This window comes from Tiliqua scincoides, chromosome 3 (genome assembly GCF_035046505.1).
Source record: "Tiliqua scincoides isolate rTilSci1 chromosome 3, rTilSci1.hap2, whole genome shotgun sequence".
NCBI classification, from domain to species: domain Eukaryota; kingdom Metazoa; phylum Chordata; class Lepidosauria; order Squamata; family Scincidae; genus Tiliqua; species Tiliqua scincoides.
This window is the reverse complement of record NC_089823.1, coordinates 112,891,193-112,914,725: the sequence shown is the minus strand read 5'-3', so window position 1 is coordinate 112,914,725 and position 23,533 is coordinate 112,891,193. Positions and strand designations below refer to the sequence as shown.

General features: G+C 43.0%; 1 protein-coding gene and 1 pseudogene across 1 annotated transcript; one reads left to right on the top strand and one right to left on the bottom strand.

Annotated features, from left to right (window-relative positions):
• Positions 1 to 18,663: 18,663 nt before the first annotated feature.
• Positions 18,664 to 18,780, bottom strand: LOC136646580 (5S ribosomal RNA; annotated as a pseudogene).
• A 3,032-nt stretch (positions 18,781 to 21,812) lies between these two features.
• On the top strand, positions 21,813 to 22,853 carry LOC136645105 (2-oxoglutarate receptor 1-like). The gene has a single exon (XM_066621354.1). The coding sequence runs from the start codon at positions 21,813 to 21,815 to the stop codon at positions 22,851 to 22,853; it is 1,041 nt and encodes a 346-aa protein (XP_066477451.1).
• The last annotated feature ends 680 nt before the right edge of the window (positions 22,854 to 23,533 follow it).

Genomic DNA, 23,533 nt, shown 5'->3' with positions numbered 1-23,533 from the left:
GAATAATAATAATTATTATTAACCTCTATATATCACTTTCTAACTGGCCCAAGTCCTCCACACGTACAGGCAATCCCTGGTATCCACAGGGGTTCCATTCTGGAACACCTGCAGATATGTGAAACTGCGGATACCAGAGATGCCCCCTGCGCCTTTGGGCATCACTATGTGAGGGGAGCACAGTCATAAAAACGTCACTTCTGGTTTTATGAAAAACAGAAAAAAAGGTTTTTTTTCCCCCTTAGACAGCCATTCTGAGGCACGCAAAGGCCACAGGCAAACCTCTGCAGGGTGGACCCTGCATCCTCAGATAAGTGAAACTGTAGTTATGGGATCCACGGATATGGGGTCCCCTATATTATTTTAATGCTATATTTGCAACAACCCTGTGAGGTATTATTATGCCCATACTGCAGCTGAGACAAAGAGGACTTACTTGCCTGAGGTCACCTAGTGAGTTCATGGCAGAGGCAAGATTTGAACTGAGGAAGTCCTGCTCTGAAGCTCAGTCTCCTAGCCACTATTCTACGCCAGTTTGAACATGGATGCAACTGCTAGCCCTGCCCCTGACCCCCTGCGTTCATTGGAACTTATGTAGAAGGCCCACTTGAGTATACCCATAAGTATAGAGGTTTCCATATCCACAGTCTGTAGCAGGGGTGGCCAAACTTGCTTAAAGTAAGATCCACATATGATAAACTTCACATGTTTAAGTGCCACAAGAGAGTGACAGAAAAACCTAAAGGTTTTATGTTTTTTTGGCCTAAAGTAGTGATTTTCAACCTTTTTCATCTCACAGCACACTAACAGCACAAAAATTGTCAAGGCTGTTACGTGAAAATCCCCTTTTGCCTTTTAGTTGTGATTTTCTCTCTATCTGGTTATGTTACTATGGACTAAAATATCATGCAGGCTAAACTTCTCACACAGGCCACATTTCCAAAACTCTGGTCAAGTCGAAGGCTCATGGTTACACAACCACCACCTCCCTATGGTCACACATTATGGGAGGAAGTCTGGCATCTTAAATCATTGTTTAAGTGTCTCCTACATTGCTGTATTCATTGTATTGTTTTAACCCAATCACTGTTTAAGAACTGTATGCAAACTTGAACTGACTTCTTGTGTTGCTGATTCATTGTATTGTTTAAGTTCCCCCATCTAGGACGCCAGCCATAGACTCCATTGAATTTTGCTGATAACTGACATCCTGATCCATTCAATGTTTTGCACACTCCAAACACCCTGCTGTGTGGTAGTAAGCAAGCTACCATCCAGCTCAGCTCTGCCTGAAAACCCCTTTTAAATGAGGACTTCCACTCACACTCTCTCGGGCTCTCTCTCCAAGGACCAACACATCTGTGTTGTGTCAGAGGGTCCTCTTCACAGGACTCTCCCCCCCATCCAACTGCTCTACAGGACAGGTAACTATCTTGCACCTGGAACTCTTTCCCTTCTCCCCCCCCTTTTCTCCCCATCTTTAGTTAGCCGCTGGGGTTTGGCAGATCAGGGACCCCCTAAAATCCTTTCCTACAACTTTTTCTTTTTCTAATTTCCTCGGATGCACCAAATAATCTTTACACACAACCACCATGAAAGATAGGTACATTGGATTCAAGTACTAGGACCAAGAAACATACACTTATCATTTCTCCATGTGCATTATGTTTACCTTTGTACTTTTGTAATAAAACTATAATCTTTTATTAAAAGTTATCTTTCTCTCCGTCTCCTCTTTAAGCTAAAGGGAATTTCTCTGCATTACACCGTCTTGTTATTCAGCCTATGACCCTAAGGTTCCAATAAGGGTAGTGTAATAATTCCCCTAAACAAAACAGCCCTTTTGGTAACAAGGCACACCATCGATTTTTTGATAATTGCACACTACAGACCATTTGCGGCACATCAGTGTGCCACAGCACAGTGGTTGAAAATGGCTGGGCTAAAGATTAATATAGTCCACTGAAATGTCAGAACATGTTAAACAGAGCTTTGTTCTCCAGCATTCTGTGACACCTCCAACAACAATTCATCTTCAACTGAAATTATTCACCTCTAAATGAAATTATTTGCATTATATGAACAATGATGATGAATGCCGAAGAGGTATAACACTTTTGCATTCCCAAAGCAAAAGGAGCTAGCAGCCAACTATTGAAGAATGTTGCCACCTGCTGATTTTTTATTTGATGGCAGCTACAATGAAAACAGAATTTCACCACTTCCTGTATAAACAGAGCATGCTTTCAGCAATGCCGTTTAGCTCTGATAGGGGAACCTTGATGATGGGCATGTGGAGGACTGTGGACAGGTTAAGAAGGTGCTGACAAGAAGAGACAAGAAAGATTTAATTTGCTCACTGGAGTACTGGGGTCCTGCGTTATCTCCAGTCAAGTCCAGTTCTCCAAACTTGTTCATGCCCCACCCACATACATATTTCAGTCAGGCAAGGCTGTGACAGGAACTTCATATATCTTTTATGTATCATTTTATTCCAAGACAAATCTAACATGCATGTAGCACTCATTTCAACTGGGCACATGATTCAGCAATCATTTCAAAGTGGGACTGCTCATCAGCTAAATGAATCTTGAAATCAATCAAGAGCATTTGAAAGAGCATCATATAGCACTGACTAGTTCTTTCCGTGATCAAAAGTTACAACCCTTTCTCACAAATGAACAACATCTGTGGATTCTGCCATATGATGATGCAAACAGCTTTCTGCATATTTGGAGTTCAAAGTAAAATTAAAAACTGTAACATGTCACAGTAATATGTAAACAGTTTCGGCGTTAGTAGGGTAATTTAGCCACAATGAATTAGATTCTCTTCATTTATGTTTCTGTTTTCTGAACTAAATAAATAATATTTTTATATGTAAAATACCTCTTAAATAAGAAGAAGAGTAGTCAAATTGTGGTTTTCCAAAGCAGATGCCAAAACCAAGAGGCTTAAGGGATTATTTCTCTGATGATGGACTCACTCTTCCAAAAACCCTGCAAGGTTGGTAAAATTGATAGCTTGTTTGAATGAGTGATTTCTGTACTTGGTAAATAGATAAAGGTGAGACTTTCTTCTTCCAGGAAGGTGAATAAGAGTGGCCAAATAATGCCAGTGGTGTAAAACAAGCAGATGACATGGTATTACATGAATTCCAAAGATTCCCAATTATACATACAAATTACCAATAGAACAGAGAGTTCTGGAAGTAAAATATCACAGCCTAATGAAGAAAGAGGCAGTCAGAAGGTCTTGGTTTCACACAGAAAGAAAGCCAGGATATCCAACTGAAACCCTGTGACCCATGATAGTCATACAGCCAAAAAGAAGGAGATATATGAAATCAGAAGGATATTGAGAAGGTTTGGTAGAGATGGACTTTTGCTGCCTAAGATGCTTTCAATGACCAGAGAACCCATACAAGAGTGAGAGCCCAATCCTGAGCTTCCAGGCGCCTGCTGGAGCAGCAGCTGTATCCAGCTGGTTCCAGGAAGCCAGAGGTCTACTTGGGGGAAGGGAACTTTTGTCCCCTTTCCCCAGGGAAAGCCCTAAGCCTCCCAATGGGGCTTCTTAAGTCTGTGCCAGCTATTTTGCCAGCACAGACTTGAAAAACTCTATGTTGGGCCTTCTGGTCTGACACGGAGTTCAGGATATGGCGGAGCTCTGCTCTACTGATTCCCCCTCCCAACCTGAATAAATGTCAGGATAATGTCCCGTGTTTACACTGTACTGTGTACCATATTTTCGCCTAAGGATGATATGGCAATCCATTAGACTGCCACCCAGTCCTATGTTCATGAGTTTATTGATGTTAATATGTGTTTTGAACCTGCTAACTGTTATGAAGAAAGAGCTGCTGAAATCATAAATAAATCTTTGTTTTTAACTTTGCTTCAGGTGCCCACCTGGTGTTCCTGCTTTGCATCCTGGTTGGGAAAACCACCTGGGTGTAGGCAGAGGGCCATCCTTACATGGAACGAGGGTGGCTTCCAGATTTTTGCAACAAGTTGGCTCTGAAGTCTTACCATATATAGTGAGCCTTCTAGAATGTTCGAGACAGGCTCTATAATGGCAAGAGCCCAAACTGTGGGGGGTGTGCGTGTGGTTTATTCTCTGCTGCTGTCCAGAGGAGAGAGAACAGGAACATCAAGCAGGTTACCATCCTCAGCATTCTGCCTGAAGCAGCTTTCCTGTTGAGACCACTAGAGAGAAAGAGTTACTGATTAGGAAAGGTGATTTTTACAATTTGAAATTCTTTCCTCTGTGCGTTACTACTTAATTGTCTGCCAAAAGCGCAAAGGGGGAATGTTTAAAGAAAGTGTTTATTTGAAATTTACCTTTTCAGTCTTGCATCTGATTATTCTTATAGTTCTTTAATAAATTCCTTAACTGCTCACTCTGTGTCTATCTACTTTGGTGGGCTGAATCCTCAGCAGGTGGTCTCACCATTATGACAGGGTCTTGGGAGCAAGGATTCTGACAATACTTACATAAGTAGCAGTTTGATTGCACTGGATGGATTGCACATTACTAAAAAAAAACATTTTAAAGTCATCATCATCCTACCTTTACTGGCATAATATACATACAATACACTTGTGTGCATGTGCACATGCACACACATAAACCAGTAAACAATTAAACCAGTAAACAATTTAAAGAATAAAATAAAATTCTAAACTTACTTAACATTTGTGTTTAACTGCTCCCCCTTCTCTTAATAATTGAATTCAACAGAGATGCCATTTTCACAGAGATTTTCATTATCCCCAAAAAGGATAAATTACATTTTTTCCAAGCTCGACTCACCCTCATGTCAAGAAAGGCTTGTCCTTGTAAAGGGGACAATACAGACTCTCATGTTGTAAGGATTCTGCCAACCTAAGGAGCAAACACAAGTTCTAGTCTCCAGAGGAGTTCCTCTGAATCTACCATAAAGCACCTCAGAAGGCATAGCATTGCGTCTTGCAAGAGAGAAGGCTCTGCACTCATTGGGACATTTTAAAAAGTTAAGGTATTTAGCCATGTGCCCACAATTAACCAGGAGATGCAGATATAAGGGTGAGTAAATCTTATTGGGAGCAGTCAGCAAACCTTGCTGTTCAATATCAAGTATTATTTGTATTGGCAACCTTCAGTCTCGAAAGACTATGGTATCGCGCTCTGAAAGGTGGTTCTGGCACAGCGTCTAGTGTGGCTGAAAAGGCCAATCCGGGAGTGACAATCCCTTCCACACCGGGAGCAAGTGCAGTCTGTCCCTGGTCTGTCTCCCTGGCTATGGGCCTTCCTTCTTTGCCTCTTAGCCTCAGACTGTTGGCAAAGTGTCTCTTCAAACTGGGAAAGGCCAGTGGTAAAACGTGGTAGCTGCTTTACCGATGCGCTTGTTTAGCTCAGTATTGAGAGAAAGAGTGTCGGAGATCGTTGAGCCAAGGTACACAAAGTCATGGACAACCTCCAGTTCATGCGCAGAGATTGTAATGCAGGGAGGTGAGTCCACATCCTGAACCATGACCTGTGTTTTCTTCAGGCTGATTGTCAGTCCAAAATCTTGGCAGGCCTTGCTAAAACGATCCATGAGCTGCTGGAGATCTTTGGCAGAGTGGGTAGTGACAGCTGCATCGTCGTCAATATCAAGTAATCTGTGTTTAATTAGATGGTAAGCTTGCTCCAAATTGAGAGAGTCAAGAATATCAAGGCACATTTTTAAGCCAATAATTAAGTACAATTAAACTAATGTTTAAACTGATCAATGCTACATTTAAATACATGCATTAAAATATTAACCCTTCTCTTGGCCCATTTTGGAACATTTTGAGTCAATCAGGAAATATATACAGTACATATCTTTGTAAACCACTCCAGGTCAAGTTTCTTTCCCAGGAAAGGCACCAAATCGGTGCAGTTGCCTTCTCTTCCCATCCTCAGCTTTGCAATTTCTTTTTGCTCCTTCTTTAGACAAACTTTCAAAGGGAATGTCTATCAACAGCAAGAGGGCATTAATATCTGCAAGGCTGGGCAACCTTGAAAGGGTCACCTCCCTTTAAGACTGAAAAAGGGCCTCTCTAATTCATCTCTTTGTGCCACAAGGACTCAATTCATTAAGCAGCACTTACTGGGCCATTTTGTTATTTCCTTAACTTGAGCTCTGTGTTGGCAGCCTGCTGGGTACAGAGTGCTGTAAGCATTTCAGAAAATACGTGCATGCTGTGCAAGAAGCTCTCCTTGTAAATAATGTTCCAATTAATAAGATAATTATACAGCTGGGGGAGATTTTATTGATGGTGTCAGCTAATGCATTGCTATCCCTTTAGACAGTTGAGAAGGTTGCATTAACCCAGGGGTGTCAAATTTGTTTCATACAAAGGGCCAAATAGCATTCATCATTCCTGCTAAGGGCTGGAAATGTTGTCTTTAGGAAGGAAGTGATGTCATTAAACAGGTCATAAAAAATAAGCATTTTTTCCCCACTTTGGAAGTCATTAGCTGCAAATGACAGAAGAGAAAATATGAAATTTTGATTATATTTCAGGATATGGGAGATCCCAATCTTCATGTGGACTGCACTTTCAGCAGTAACATCTCAGTGCTGCTCAGCAGCTGAGAGCCTGAAGGCAGGATAAAAAACTTCTGAGGGCCACATCCAGCCCCCCGGGCCTTATGTTGGACACCCCCTTCATTAACTTCTCATCTACAGAAGTTTAAGATTGGAAATACATTACTTTATAGGAAAATTTCTCTTAAGAGTTGTGGCTAATTGTGATAAGGGGAATAAGGTGCATCTAGTTGGCAGGGCAGGAAGCGCCATTACAGGATCAGAGAAGGAATTTTTCCCCTTATGGACTAAGAAGTACTTCCTTATATGGGCATGGTGCCAGAAAGATCTGAGCACGCGGTATATAAAGGAGAGAGAGTCTTCACTCTGGGCTCAGTCTCATGGAATGATGCCAGAAGGATAATAATGCAATAGCTTGTTCAGATATTACTCCATTCTGTCCTATGTATAAGGTATAACCTAATAATCTATGGATTTTTTTTTACCTGCAGTTTTATCTCAATTTGATGAGAATGGCCCTTTAAATTAAAGAAAAAAAAGTTGTTTAACAATAGCCTTGTTAATGCGAGAAAGGGCAGCCAGCTGACAATCCATCAATCATTCTCCAGGCACTTAGAAGAGTTTCACTCCTAGGCTCGGTTCCCCCTGAGCACATGAAAGAAAGATAATCACTTTACACTCTTTCTCCACACTGGGCTCTGGATGAATGGAGGGGTCGCTGACTTGAAGTGAAGCCTTTCTAAGTGCTTAGAGAGAGACTGATTGATGGATTGTCTGCCTAATGACTGTCTTACATCACAAAGGATAGCAAGGTTGTTTTTAATGTCCCTAGCAAAAGGACGTTGTTTTTTAAATGGGTTTGTTTAATGCGATTTTTGCCATCCACTTGAGTTCTGGGAAGGAAACCCTCATGAATACAGAGACTCAACCTGTAGTTCCATATGGTTTCAAGATATGTTATATTGCGGGATACTTCTGATGCTACATGGTAAATGCTTCCTGACTTGATTTTCCTTGGGACTATAATTGTCACCTTAATAAAAATTTGTTGAGTTTTGATTCTGCTGTTTGCCTGATTGTCACACTGGTTGCTAATGCGCCCATGGGCTATCATGAGATTTTCCCAAGAAAATGGCACTCCAGGTGGGACTACTGGAGTGGGTTTGAGACAACTCTGCCTCAACCCCCAGAATAATTGAGCATGAACCAAGATGGCATTTTGTTTTGACTGAGGGGGTCAGAGAGCACTCACCCTGATGAAGTCCTGGTTGGTGTGGGTCTTCTGGCTTAGGCAAGGCAAAAGAGCTGGGATTGCTCAGTGACAGGAGAGTAGGGCAGTGGCATCACTCTGAGAAGAGACAATTTATTTAGTATGAGATCCAAAAATTGTATGGGGGACCCGTATCTGTGGATCCCATATCTGCAGTTTCACTTATCTGCAGATTGGGGATCCACTGCCCCCTTACACCTCCCCTGCACTCCCTCCAGAGATGAGGGAAGCCTCACCTCCAAAGGGTCTTCTAAGTCTTCTGAGTTCGCCCGTGGCCTCTGCTGGGTTCGCAATGACTGTAATAAGGGGAAAACCAGTAGTGACCTTAAAAGGCATTATGAGGGCCAGAGAAGCCTCTCAGGGGTGTTTCTAGACAGGCAAAACTCTGTCGAGGATGCTTTTTTTTTTTCTTGTTGAAGTTTCCTAAGTGAGCCTGTTATAGGGCATTCCCACATCAAAGAAAAAAAATGTTTTTGTAAAATTTGGTCTGTGTTGCCAAAATCAAGTACTGAGAATAAAATCTGAAAGGAACTATATGTGGAGGTGCAAGCAGAGCAAGTGCATGGAAATATGCTGGTTTGTGGGAAATTTTTAAGGGATGTAAAAAGAAAAATAATGAGTTTTCTATCAGGGGATGACTTTGAAGAAATCTTTGTACAAGGAAGCTTGTTTGTCCAGGTCAGAGGAACAAGCTCCAACTGGTGAAGTATACAGAATTCCTCAACTCCACTAGCCAAATAGAGAAAAAGTAGGAACCTGCTGGATCTTTGACTCTGAACTCTGCACTGACAGATTTGTCCCATATACAATTTAATGCATTACTTCCCAGGTTTTTTTCAGGGACAAATCTGTTCAGAGCCAAAGATCCAACAGTTTCCCCACTTTTTCTGTATCTGGCCAGCAGAGTTGAGGAACTCTGTATATTTCACCACCAGAAGCTCTTTCTCATTTAAGAGAAAGAGAGAGAATATATGTGCATAATAACCAAGGATAATTTCCTGAAGAATGGGATATCCAGTTTCTAGATGAAAGATGGTAAAGTATTGTGTGTTTATACACATTACTTGATAAAGTTTAGAGTTTTAAGGTCTTCTTCAATGTATTTTGCAGGTATATTGAGAAGAAAAGTCAATGATTCAAATGCCCCAGTGATAATAACTACTGATGAAGCTACTGTTTGCAAACAATGGTGATCTCAACCTTTACACCACCTTGATGGGAAGAAATCAGAATGGGATTTTTCAGATGCCATCCCTAGCTCTTTGATCTAACCCTCAGGAGGTGTTTGAAGAGTTTGCCTCTAGTATGAATAATGAATGCAGAAGTGCCAAAGGAAAGAACATTCCTTCCACAGTAACAGCAGGAGAAAGTCAAGGCCATGGTGTATTCTCCGGAAGGCCTAAATCAAAGCTGAGAGTAGTCTCAGGTCCAGCGCCAACCATTCCTGCTTCAACTACAGAAACCATTCCTGTGGCAACCGCTTCATCAGAGTACCTCCAACCCTACAAACTCTGGGTCAATCTACCTCTAGTAAGAGCAGCATCTCTTTAACTGATTCTGTTGTTCCTTCTGTTAGAAAATAAGATGGTTTACAACTCTGCCTCAGCAACTTCAAAAATCCAGAAAGGATTGACTCTTCCAATAAGGAAAGAGATGGGTTGATATTTCACATTATCAATCTCCAAAGAGACCTTTGTGAGAGTAAGACCAAAGAGACAGAACTGCTAACCTTTATTTAGAATCTGCTAGAGCAGTGGTTCCCAAACTGTCAGTCAGGACCCACTGATGGATCACAATCTGATTTTTGGTAGGTCACCAAAGAGTGATGGAAAGATCAGTTAATTAATTGCCTCAAACCTTGAGTCTATTAAAAAATCAGATAATGTCAGTGCAATCTTAACATGCACTGAAATGGGAAGCCAGCATGCCTGCCTCCAGGGCCTAGGAGAGGGGGGTAAAGGGGGTAATTTGTACCTGGGCCCAGGGTCAGAAAGGGGGCCCAGGAGTCAAAGGTGGGGACCCAGAAAGTTCCTGGGATCTTACATTTTGCTATCTCACCTGAACTTGCTACCTGTATATGATACTGAGGGTACAACTGTGGGCATGCAGTGGCAACTGCTGCTGCAAGTCATGTACACCAGGCCCAGGAATGCATCTATGACCAGATTTAACACAGTGTCAAATCTGGGAGGAACCTGACCTGCTACAGTAGCTCTTTAGCTTGTTGATCCGATAACCATGAAGGAGTATATAGGACCCCACAGACGTAGCTGCAAGGCTTACAGCTGCTGCAGAAGTTCATTCCGGTGCACATAGCACACTGTCCATTCTAGTGTGAGCTTAATTACGATGTCAATTTTCTGCAATGGATTTTCTATATTTCAAAGATTTTAGAGAGACTTAGGAGTGTGGTTTTCCATATTACTTTATCTAGCTTCCAATGCCACATGGTCATGTAGACCTGTGCTCCACATCAAGAAGCCTGGTAGACCTGAGCTCCAAAGACTATTCTGGCTGTCAGCACACCTGCTGCCCTATTTTGCCCCCCATTCTGCCTGCCCCATTGTCCCCTCCCCCTTTGGGAAGGGGCCTAAAAGAAACTTTGTACCCACTGATAAAATTCCTCTCAGAGGCCCTGCCTGCCCCACATCCAATGCAAGTTTTGGACGGAAAGCAGCTCAGCCTGGAGCAAGGGGAATCACTTCCCCTTATCCCAGGGAGAGCCACTATAGCTCCTACTTGGATCCAAGTGGAACAGAGCAGCCTGGAGTCACTCCACGCTGGATCTGGTATAATTGCTGGGTCCTGGCCCCCCTCTCACTGCCCGCCTGCCTCTCCTTAAACAGGTGGCAGCAGGGCTAAGCCAGATATATCATCTCAATTTGTTCAATGATAATAACTGCTTCCCCAGCACCAAATTTTCCTTCAACCTCCCAGTTTATTAAACCATGCTGGCTGAAATTTCTATGTTCTCAGAATTCCCAGAACTGTCCTCTGCCCCATAAAACTTTGGCACAACCTTGCTTAGTTTTCACTTATGTTCAAGAAAAGTTGGTTAGACATAGTGAAATATAAAGAGTTTCTTATACGCTGGCTAACACTACCACCTAGTGTTCAGGTTTTATACTCATAATGATTAGCTATTGTTGATCATCATTAATACTATTTGAGATAATTAAGCTAATATCTGTGGTTCACTGGTATTAGACAGCTGATGGCAGTCTCAGTCTGTGTTCCCTGTAAAAATTACTGGGATTGTGCCAGAGCCCTGCATTTGCTGCAGTGGGGCAGCTCTGGACCACTCAGGGATGACCACATCTGGAATACTGTGAAGGAAGCTGCAGCTGCACAAGACTTCAATTCTCGCTGCACAGGTGCACAGCTTAAAGGGAATACTGGTTCCAGTATTCTGTTAGGTCCTGTTTATTTTGACTTTGTAGAAGTCAGTAATCAGTTATTTTTAGTTACTGGCCAGCTTCAGGTTTTCAACTGCTTTGATTATCATAACATGTTTAGAACTGAACAGCTTGCACCTCATTGTTAGTTTCACATTGTCCCTGAGGCAGCAAAAATGATGCATACATGAAAGCAGGCTTCCTTTGCTGGTACAGGAACTAAATGCAGAAGAGTACCATGCTTAGGGCTTCCAGTACTGAACAGCTACATCCTGCACTAAGCAAGACTAAATAGGGAATGGTGAGAGTCACTGACACTGAGATGGTCTCTTCTATCATGTCTCATCTCAGCAGAGATGGGCTCTGGTGAATTTTGGATCAATTCATAGCAGGCCAGCCAACCCAGGAGGTTGACTGAGGTGGTCAGGCAGCTGATTGGGTGGGGGTACCCACCTCCACCTGCCCATTCATCCTCCTCCTCCTCTCATTCCCTGGTTTGGAAAAAGCAAGAGAGGGCTGGTGCAGAAAGGAAGAGAAGTGAGCGGTGAGCTAGAGTGTCATGATGCCTAAGCCCACCACCCTCCTCTATATTTCCTGTCCCACTGCATCCCCCTTTTCTAATCCAGACAGCAGGTGGAGCAGAAGCTGGCACATTACCTAGGTAAGGGGGGCAGCCTTGGCACACTGCCCAAAGTGTCAGGAGGTCTTGGCTGACCCTGGTACTAACTGTAGCACTGGTTGCCAGTTCATTTCTGGGCCCAATACAAAGTGCTGGTTTTGACCTTTAAAGCTCTTTGCAGCTTGGGAATATATTTGAGAGACCACCTTCTTTCGTACAGTACGGTCCATTCCCTTCGATCATCTGAGAGGGCCCTTCTGGTTGTGCCACCATTAAGAGAGTTCAGAGAGAATCTCTGTGGCCAGAAATAGGGCCTCCTCTGTGGTGGCACCTGCACTATGCAATTCTCTCCACTTTGAGCGGAGAACAGCTCCCTCATTATTAGCCTTTGGTGAAGCCTAAAGCCATTTTTAAAGTTTTATGACTGATGGTTTTTTATGCTGTTGCTTGCCACTGTCTGACTTTTAATGTGTATTTTACAGTTTATGTATTTTAATTGGTTTTGAGCTGTCTTGGGGCCCTTCAGAGAGAAAGATGGAGTAAAAAGAGAATAAATAAAAATTAAATAAATAAGGCAGGTGGACGCTGCAGGATATTCCAAAGGATACAGAAAGGGTTAGCAAAGGAAAGAGGGAGATTTGTTAAAGTGACATACCAAGAAGTGGCAAGTGGCTGAGAAAGATTTTCCTGTAGAATTTAGGAAAATACAGCAGGGACACGGAGTTCTTTCAGAGGACTCAATTATCCCAATTACTGCACAGCTGATGAAAATGTGGGATCTAGCTGAACTTGCTAAATTAGGTTCCTGTTTAAGATCAAGTTATGAGTTTCAAAAGGTATGTAATCGCTGGAAGTTAGAAATAAATTACATATTTAGAACATCTAATAATGGAACTATAAATAGAGATCATAAGTCTCCTAATTTAATATCCAAGCAGTAAGTAAACTAGCAATATTGACTTGAGGTAATTGCACCACAGGAACCATTTTTTTCATATACTTTATTTTAATCAGAAACAGAAGCATCCAGTGCATAAGGAAGATGAGATAAAAGCAGTGTCCATATGCTCATTTGTCTTTTATCTCCACTACAGTTTAGATCCAAAATGTTTAAAAAAATCAAATGAAAGGTTTAGAAAGGTACAGCAGAATAGCCACAGCAGTGTGTAGCAAGGTTTTTTTAAAATGGGGTTTACAAAAAACGGTAGGGAGCATAGCTCCAGCAGTCAAAGTGCCATAGCCACATTTTTCAAGGGCAGGTAGATGACCTAATGGAGACCTTCCAAAGGGTCATTCCAAGGTCATGATCATTCCAAGAGTCATGGGTATTGTCAGGGAGACCTTGCAAGGGTGTTCAAAAGAGCATTGTAAGACACATCATGGGCATAGCAATACCTTCCAAAAGGGTGTAGCATTATAAGATAAAATGCGGGGGGAGGGGGGCACAGCAAGATCTTGAGTCAAATGGCAACTTCCCTCCTATGGCAAATGGCAGCTGTAGACCCTTCAATTCAGATCTGGACTATAGTGGGAGCAACAAGTTATAACCCCACTCCATCATGCTGTGGTCTGAATCCAGATTAACCCACCTTCCATGGCCGTTATTTAACAATAGCCCACGAAGTGCCAAATAACATATTGATGTCTGACAATTAATAGCAAAGCCTTTGTAGGGGAAGGGGACTTAGGAAGCTCCTTCAGGAAGGAAAGCATGTCCTTTCAAAAGGGCACACAAAAAATGTCTAAGGGTAGAAAGATATGTCAAGGCGTAGTTATTCTATATGGTGCACAATTCATGCAATGCTTGCCAATTTACTACAGAAGTCAGTGATGTTAGGAAGAAGAAGAAGGGACAAACAAAGAACACACTGGCTTGATACCATCAAAACAAGTACAACGATGAATGTCCAACAATTGAAAGAAGCTGTATTTAACAGGGTAGCATGGAGAGCTCTCCCCTATAACGTCACCAAGGGTTGGATATACCTGAATGGATATAACACACATATGAAGCACACAAAGCAAGACATGGCAAATTTCATGGGGATGTAGCAGGATGCGTCAGGAGCCCACTAATATATTTGAAGAGTGTGTTGTGAGATAAAGTTGGAGGGCATAGCGAGATATAGCAGGGGCTCATAGCAAGATTTCATGGTAGGGGCAGATATTCAAAGGGGCTTGGCAAGAAGGGGTGCAACGAGATATGGAAGGAAGTGTGTGTAGCAAAGTAGGTGGTAGTTGGGAAAACCTAGCAGGGCTTAACTGGAGTCGAGTCACCAAGTCATCACACACACACCCCGGAACTCGACTTTAAAGAGTCCTAACAGGGGCACTTTCTGAGTCTCCGAGCCACCCTTTAGTGACACTAATAGACTCAAGTGAAGTTGTCCCCCCCCCTTTTAAAAGCCTGCTTACCAGAACAACCCAATCCTTGCAGCCCAACTCAGAAGTAGTCCCACTGTAGCTGGTCATTCAGTGGGGGCTTCCTCCCCCAAGTGACAACAGAGCCAAGAGAAGCCATAAGGCTGGAAAGCAACACCAGGCAAAAGAGTTTTCTCCTGCTTCTGTGGGCTTTTGCAGTCAATTGTAAGCAAGAAACTCCTTGGGCTCCTCTCCCTCAGCCAATAAAAATATCAGAATGCCCATAGTTTGTCCAATGATCATTGGGTCCTTCCTTCCTTTCTATATCAGAGATGGAGAAAAAGAGCTCACTCCCGCCGCCTCCCTCTCCCCTCCAGCCCAATTCATTCACCCTTTCCTACCTCCAGGCTGGAACTCCCTGCTACTTGCTGGTCAGAATTATGGCCCCATGAGGTTTTCCATGTGGCAAAAACAGTAAGCAAGTACCCCCAGACACAGGCAGATTTGAGTGAGCACGCATGGGGATGAGTGCCAAGTCAGGGGGGCCCAGACTCGAGTCTTTTTCAGTCTTCCACATGCACGACTCACAAGTTGCTGAGTCACCCCAAATCATGCATTTTTGCAACTTGAGTCTTAGTCACCTGACTTGAGTTCCCAACTCTGGCAAGAGGCATGGCAAGGTCTTTAAAAAGCAAAGAGACAATGAGGTTTTTCAAGGGGATTTGGATCTTTCAATAGCATTTAGAAAGGTACAGCAGCAGGGAGCAGAGAAAGTTATTCCCAAGGAGATGGCAAAATAAGGCTCTGCTGGCTTAAGGTGACCTCTGACACGGCGGGGCAGCCAAAATTTTGCCATAGGAATAGAACATTGTGAATGTAAATACTTGTATTATTGGATTCGGTGAACTCAAGAGTAATGTTAGTACAGGAAATACCAAACACTTTGAAAGCATAATGGAGGTCAGGCATGTGAGTGATGCATGCCTAGAAAAGAATGTGCAAGCAGGAAGATAAGAAAACTACTAGAAGTGTGCAATATAAACAAGGAAAGGAGAGGTTTCACCCCATCAAGGGCATAATTAAAGAACAAGGTCAATATCTTGAACACCCAAAGCAGAATAAAAAAGATTGTTGCTAAGGCGTATCTCAGATATGTATCTTATAGTGCTTGTGCTTTGGGCTTATAAAGTCATCAATTTAAAGTGCTCACAAATCACATTTTCCCAAAGTTGTTTCCAAAGCATTCTTTCACAGTATACACCTCCCTCAACATCCGTGCTTTCCAAATGCCTGACGCTCCTCACAGCAGTCTGCTATTATGGCACCAATTGAAATCTCCCAATTGCCTTCAGGGTTAGCCCAGTAGAAAATTCATGTCTGGAGTCATTATTTTATTTTTTTTAAAGCAGAACAAAAAGAGAAAAAAGCAGACATGTAGCAAGATATGCATTTTTGTAAACAACAGAACCCCAAAATCGCAATTAATTAAAATCTATCTGGTTGCATTTGTGTTGCCTGTTATAATTTCGCAACTGATCCAAGAGCCACACAGGTATTGTAAGAGGCTATTAATAGGGTTCTATATGGGTCCATACGCGGATCTGTTCAAGTTTCTCCTAAGGAAAGAGAGGGAGGGTGAGATTTTGGAGACTGCAGTGTATTTAAGGCAGAGCCAGCCCTAGATTTTCTTGCACCTGAGGTGGCACACCAAATGCTGCCCTATACCTGGTGATGGAGGAAGGAAGGAAGAAGACAATGGAGTGTGGAGGTGAACCACTCTTTCCCACATTTTTTTTCCACTCCATCTCCTACTTCCTTTCTGATTCTGGGAGCAGGAGGAAGAGGAGGCAAGGGAGCAGGAGTAGAGGCAAGTGGATGGACAGAGGCAGGTGCCCCCAACTGTCTTATGAATGGGCCAGCCCTAACTTAGGGGGCAGTGCACAATTAATTATCTGTGCCTGAATACAGCATAACACTAAACCAGGCAAATTCTTGTCATTGGTTATCGAAATCTAAGCAGATTATACTGTGGTTAATTCATTATCTTTTAAAAAAAATCATAGCTATTTCTCAGCGTAAACCTATATCAGCAGTATTTCATCCTAAACAAATACGTCTGTACTGCGATAAGTTGTACCCAGTAGAAAGTGCTATAGTTTGGATCAAGGGTGCCCAAACCCCGGCCCGGGGGCCACTTGCGGCCCTTGAGGACTCCCAATCCAGCCCTCGGGTGGCCCCCAGTCTCCAATGGGCCTCTGGCCCTCTGGAGACTTGCTGGAGCCCGTGCTGGCCCGATGCAACTGTTCTCAATGCGAGGGCAACTGTTTGACCTCTCGCATGAGCTGTGGAACAAGGGCTTCCTCCACTGCTTGCTGTTTCATATCTGTGATGCAGTAGAGGCAGTGAAGGAAAGGCTGGTCTTGCTTTGTATAGGGTCTTTTATACGCTTTGAGCTATTGCAAGACCTTTATTCATTCATATAAGTTCCATCTCTAATATATTCATTTATGTAAATGTATGTAAGTTTATTCAAATTTGAAATGTAAATTAATTCTTTTTTTTATTCCCAGCCCCTGACTCAGTGTCAGAGAGATGATGTGGCCCTCCTGCCAAAACATTTGGACACCCCTGGTTTGGATCATGTGTTGTTGAGCTTGCAAAGAGAAGCTGGTAAGACAGTAGAGTGTACTAATTTGTTCTTAGTTTAAACAAACTGCTTCTAAATATTTGCTTTTAATAACTATACCAAGCAGAGTAGTGAAAGCTGCTGCTGTGGAAACGAAAATATCTAGAACTGGTCCTGAAAGAAATGTCAACTGTTAATCTGGGGTTGCCTGCAGCTTGTGTAAACTGAATGGGAATGCTTACAGACCCCTTGACAAAGTTGAAATAAAATTGTTTTAGAAACACTGAGGAAGCTGATTTTGGGGGGGAGGGAAGCAGGGATGGATTAATTTGAGATTTTGACACTACTGGTGTTCAGAACTTGCCAATGAATTCCAGAGCAAGTACTCATGTTTGAGGAAGTCCATGCTATTTACACTTTGACATCCCCTCCTGACCTAATTCAAAACCCTTATTTATTTGTTTGTTTGTCTGTTTTATATATTTACATTCTGCCTTTTCAGATTAAATCTTCACAAGGCAGTTTAGAAGGAACACAATAAAACCACCAATGATAACATCATATAAAAATACAATTAAACATTAAACCCTTTTCTGACAGTATGGTTGATATTCTCCTTGTCTCAGCTGTACAAAATAATTCCATTTTTTTTTTGTTCTCTTGCAAACGTCCCAGTTTCCAAACTTCTAGACTTTTCAAGAAACTCAAGGCAGGATGACAAAGGGCCTGATCCTTTTCCAGTACAACTCCTCCCTGGGCTCCAAACCAGGAGAGAGAACACAGGGAAACTGTTGCCCTGCGCCCTTTCCAATACCTGTCCCTGGCCTGGAAGGAGCTCAAGGAGCCCCTTGGGGGAATGGAGAGCCCTACCTCCGTTTGACAAGTGAAACCTGGCAGAGTGTAAGGACCACCTGACCCCCAGCTGCCCAGGGGTACCAGGGGACCCAGCTCCTCTGGGATGTGGGGGCAGCCCCAGGGAACCTATCCCAGGCTATAGCCCTCCAGCAGCAGTTCCTCCATGGCTGCCAGCCCAGGCCAGAGGGACCATTTATTTACCACCAGATAGATAAATAAGCCCACCTGGGCAGTAGACCCCCACCCCAGGGGGAAGCTGAGTGGGCCCCCGCCACGGACGCAACAGGGCCCGAGCACTCATCCATAGAGGAGGCTGCCGATTGTGTCACTGTATGATTTAGGTGGTAATCCTATCCTCACTTACCTGGAAGTAAGCCCTTTGACTATACTGGGGCTTACTTTGAAGTAGACATGCATAGGATTGGGCTCTTACTGTTCTAACTTATGGTCAGCCTGCAAGGGGTTGTGGTGAGTAATTATGCAGTATCACTCACTACAAAGGATGTTACTCAATCCAATCACTCCGGGTCAGTTCAAACTCCCTCTGTGTCTCAGGTGGTGAGTTGTCACTAGCCGAGTTGTCACTAGCCCCTCATGCATGCCCCCCTACTTCTTTTTTCTCTTTCTTGCTGCTGCCGCCACCACCCGGTCACTGTTACTCCTCCTCTTCTTTTTTGATCCAAATTTTAAAAAGACCGAGCCTGCAGAGCAGAAGGGGAAGTAAACAGAGGACAGTGAAGGGCTACAGAATCTCCCACTCAAAACCACTACTTACCTTTCTCCTCCACATACTTATCTGTTTACAAATTGATACCCACATTATCTCCCTTGCACGCATTCAAAGCGGCTTGCAAAAAACTTGCTGTCAACATTAAAAAATATAAACATTAATATCTCCTAAAAACAGGAAACAACAGAAAAACCTCATTAAAAGCCAACATGGTTGGTTGGCAACCTCCAGTCTCGAAAGACTATGGTCTAAGCCTACAGCACCCGGTATTCCCAGGCGGTCTCCCATCCAAGTACTAACCAGGCCCGACCCTGCTTAGCTTCCGAGATCAGATGAGATCGGGCATGTGCAGGGTAACAGTTGCTGTCAAGAGAAAGAGAAAGCAGCAAACAATAGAAAGAAAGCAGCTTCCACTCTTTGCGTTCTTCCACTCTTCATGTTCTGCCTTTTGAAAATGAGTACAGGAAAGGAACAGCAATAGGTGAGCAGCTGGCTGGGGGAGGCAACCAGTCAGGGAGGCAGGTAATGGAAAAGGCAGGCAGGTGCATGCAGAGCATCCGTATCCCCCTGCAAACCTACAGCCACATGAGGCCAAGAAGGTTGCCCATCATTTATGTGGATGTCATTGCTAAGGAATTACCCCATACAAATCAGGAAGCCTACTCAAAACAGTGACTCTCAGAGAAACACAGGGAATTTTTTGCCCTGAGTTCAAGTAATGCTTACGCTTTCACACACACAGGTTTTTTGGGTGTCAGGATTTTGGTGTTCCTTGAGTTTTAATTTACAGGAGAGAAGTGGGCTTTAGCTATCATCAGCTTAGGAACTGTTGCTTATGCAGCAGAGTGGCTGCATCAATACACATACAGCATTGCTCTACCAATGGCAGGCTGCAGGTTTTCTTCATGTCTTTTTCGGATTGCTCCCAACCAACCCCCGCATACAACTCTGCTTCCACTGTGCAGCTCTGCTTCATTTAGATCTCTTTTTCTAACACAGAACACATAAATGGATGTTCAGAGGTATGCAAGATTCATATATTTCCTGCACTGCAATGAGCCACACAGACCTACATCTAGGTTCCTTCAGAGAACTCATCTTTGATGGACTATTAAACCTGACTGCTTAGTCAACCTTCCCTCATGAAACATTGCCTGGGAGACCTTAGACACCCATATCAGCTAAACTAGACAGGCTGGGAGCAGTTTCAGCTGCTAAGGGTGGGACAGCAGACAACTAGACACAAACAAATAGCAAGTTCCACTTCACTGCACGGCATCAATACAGGGCACATCTCCATCGCTTCCTGATGATGCTGCATGAACTTGATTCTCTCTTCCAGCCAACCTGAAGATGAATCCCATTGTCTCTACTGTGTTGCATCAATAGCCAAGTCAGGAGTGTTGTTTTTGCCTGCCAGCACTTTTCTCATCTGGTGTAACAATTTAGCTTATTGTCTTCTAGTTTCAGCTATGAAGAGGAGCTGATCCAAGTCACTGACAGGTAAACAGAATTTTCTGATGGTAAAATGATCCCGAGAAAGTTAAATTAAAATAGCTAAATGTTAAATGGTAAGTTATTTATAACTTACCATTTCTATGACAATTATGCTGTCAGGATATAAATCAGATGTCATCTTCAGCCACATGAGAAGTTGATGAGCATTTTATAAGACTGGGATTATTCAGAACACAGCAGGGTAGCTGTGCGTGGGTAGAGCACTCTCTCTCTTTCTCTCTCTGTGTGTGTGTGTGTGTGTGTGTGTGTGTGTGTAGGTATGTTCTTTTTTATTATTTTTTATTTTTAAACACATAAACACACATACAAAGACACACACTTACAAACATTGGGGTTGCAGGATACAATATACCAACTAATTAATAATTCATTCTACCAATAATTTCTTATATCTACAACTTATACTAATACAAATTTACTACTAAATACTTATCATAAATCTAATAAAAAACAAATCTACCAAACCACTCATATATTACATATCCATTACTTTCTAAACTTTGCTTTCTACCTTCATAGGTAGAAAGGCATGTTCTACCTGACATGTAAAGATATGTGCAGGCATGTTCTTCAGGCTGTCATCTGATTAAAAATATCTTAATTGATTAGTCATATCATTTTTAATTAATTGATTGATTAAATGTACACATGAATATCTTGCTTTTGATAAAAGAATATTTTCTCTGCTTTCTCTCTGGAGTGCATGCATGCCACAGCAGATGTCATCTTAAAGGTATTCCCTGCTGTGTGAGAGAGAAGCCATAGGGTGTTCAAAGACATGATCTGCCAGCTTTTATCAATTTTATATTAAACAAGATTTGTATTTTAAATGTGGTGTTTGAAAGTGCTCCCAATTAATCAATCAGAAAGTTCTGACTCAATCGAACTAACCATGGATTAAATTACTATACAGGTGTGCCCCAGTATCCACAGGGGTTCCATGCTGGAAACCCCCCCCCCCAGGGTCAACTGTAGATACCTGGGGATGCCCTCCCAGCCCTCCAAACCTAATCAGAGCCTTTACTGAGGCCTGCAGAGGCCACACACATCCAGGGTGGGAGGGAGGATGGGACCAGCTAAGCCCTGCTCTGCCGTATCCTATGCTCTGTGTTGGGCTGCACATGGAGGTTCTCAAGTCTGTGCTGGCAAAATAGCTGGTACCGACTTGAGAAGTCTCACTGCAGGGCTTGCGGCTTTCCCTGGGGGAAGGGGAAGGAAATCCCCTTACCCTGAGGAGAGCTCCAGCGGCCCTGGCAGTGCTGCTGGATACACCAGTAGCCATTTTTGTGTCGCTGCACCTGGTGGCACCTCCAAGGATAGAATCAGGCTGTTAATCACCTCTTTTCAGGAACCTTGAAGCTTTGGGATAACTAAAATATAAAGGATTACTATTAGCATTTGCAGTGTTTTTTATCACAGAGTAACTACAATTACCCCACACACACGCAACAGCTTTCAAAAGGGTGTGGTTTCCAACCTGGTGTGAATCCCAGAACCTTTCATGTTAGAAAATAAGCACACAACCCCTCATTGTTCCAAGTGATTGAATTTCCCAGTGACTGTTGAAAGGTCATGGGGGTGGGAGACAGAGGTGAAACCATTAGTCCACTCTTTTCAAGCAGCTGAGAATTGTTGCTCAACTCACAAGAATCAATCATAATGAGTAATGGTTACTACTACCTATAACAGTACAATTGTAATTTACAGACTTATGAAAAACACCTAGTTCACCACTCTGATTACAGTATATTTATCTCTGATTATTCTGATATTTAACTCTCTTCAGTGGTTTTCTTTCTATAGCAAAATAGAAACCAAAGCCCCTTTTAGTTTGTACATTAACTCACTTTTCTTTTTTTCCTAAAGCTTTACAATGATAGCTATGGACACCACAGCTTCTGAACATATAGCAAATTGGACCATCACACTGCCCAATTATGATGTAGTTACTCTGGTGAACTGCACTGATGATGTTCGTGACCTCAAGAAGTCCTACCTGCCACCTCTGTACAGCCTGATCTTTCTTGTGGGCTTCCTAGGCAATGTTGTTGCAATTTGTGTGTATACTTGCAAGATGAGGCCCTGGAAGAACAGCACCATTATTATGTTCAACTTGGCCTGCACGGACCTATTGTATTTAACCAGCCTTCCTTTCCTGATTCACTACTATGCCAATGGAGAGCACTGGGTCTTTGGAGACTTCATGTGCAAGTTCATTCGCTTCAGCTTCCACTTCAATTTGTACAGCAGCATCTTCTTTCTCACCTCCTTCAGCATCTTCCGATACTTTGCAGTTGTCTACCCAATAAGGTCTTTGTCCGTCCGGAAAAAGTCTTGGGTTGTCGTGGCCTGTGTTGCTTCCTGGGTAGTTTCACTGGTGGCGGTGAGTCCCGTCAACTTTTTGATCACCTCAAAGACACATGAGAACAAATTTATTTGTCTTGACCTTTCTAGTTCTGAAAACCTGGATGTTATAAGGTGGTACATTTGGCTTTTAAGTGCCTTGGCCTTCTACTTGCCTTTAATAATTGTGACTCTCTGCTATGCTGTGATCATCAATACCTTGAGAAGAGGGCTTCATGCTCACAACCCTTATAAAAAGAAGGCTCGAAAACTTGCCTTTTTCCTCCTATTGGTCTTTTATGTTTGCTTCTTACCTTTCCATGTGCTTAGGGTTGTTCGGATTGAATTAAGATTGCATCCAGTTAGTTGTGATGTTGAACACCATATCCATGCTGCCTACATTATCTCTAGACCACTGGCTGCACTGAACACATGTGGCAACTTGTTACTTTACACCACAATCTGTGATAATTTTCAGCAGGTTATCCAATCTCTTTTGAGATGTAAGTTGAGCAAGTCCATTCAACAGACAGGGAATAACAGTGACTTCAACAGACCTGGAGTGATATTAAAGTTATGAATTGCTACATCTCTATTTAGTATGTCCAGTTCTGGTTTGTCGCCTAACCATCTTTGCTTGAAGAGGCCTTACATACCTCTGCCCAGAGTTTGAATGGCTTATATGAAGCTACTGAGCCGAAGCAGCCCCATAAGAAAGCAGCTGTTTCTTGTACATTTGGAAGTACCTGGAAATGACAGAATTCTTAATTGAGGTGTCTAGAGTGCTTGCTTCAACTGGCCCATGACTTTTTGCTGCCCTAGAACAGGTTCAAATTTGGCAGAACAAAAGCACATTAAATTATCAAATTAATGTGGATACTATTTTTGTTTCTTGTCACTTCTTTCCGTTTTACAACAGTGCCTGTGCCCCAGGCAGCCAACAGAGATGAACAAAACTTGATGGAGTCCCCTGGAATGCAAGGGGTAAGATCCAGTTGGGAGCCTCCACCAAAACTGAAGGTAGCATCTCCTTCCCCAAGGCATTTGCAGCCCAATCCTAAAGGTGGCTCATCTCCGGGTGCAGCAGCGCCAAAGCAACCACCACTGCATCCTGCCAGAGGTCTCCTCAGGGGAAAGGGGACTTTCTCCCCTTTCCCCAGGGGAAAGCCCCAAGCCCTGCAATGGGACCTGTAAAGTCTACGCCACGCTGGCTATTTTTCTCCAGACTTGAGAGACTCCATGTCAGGCCTTCTGCTCCAA

Excerpts from the sequence above, each read along its gene's own strand:
- LOC136645105 (XM_066621354.1), top strand. The coding sequence starts at position 21,813 with ATGGACACCACAGCTTCTGAACATATAGCAAATTGGACCATCACACTG.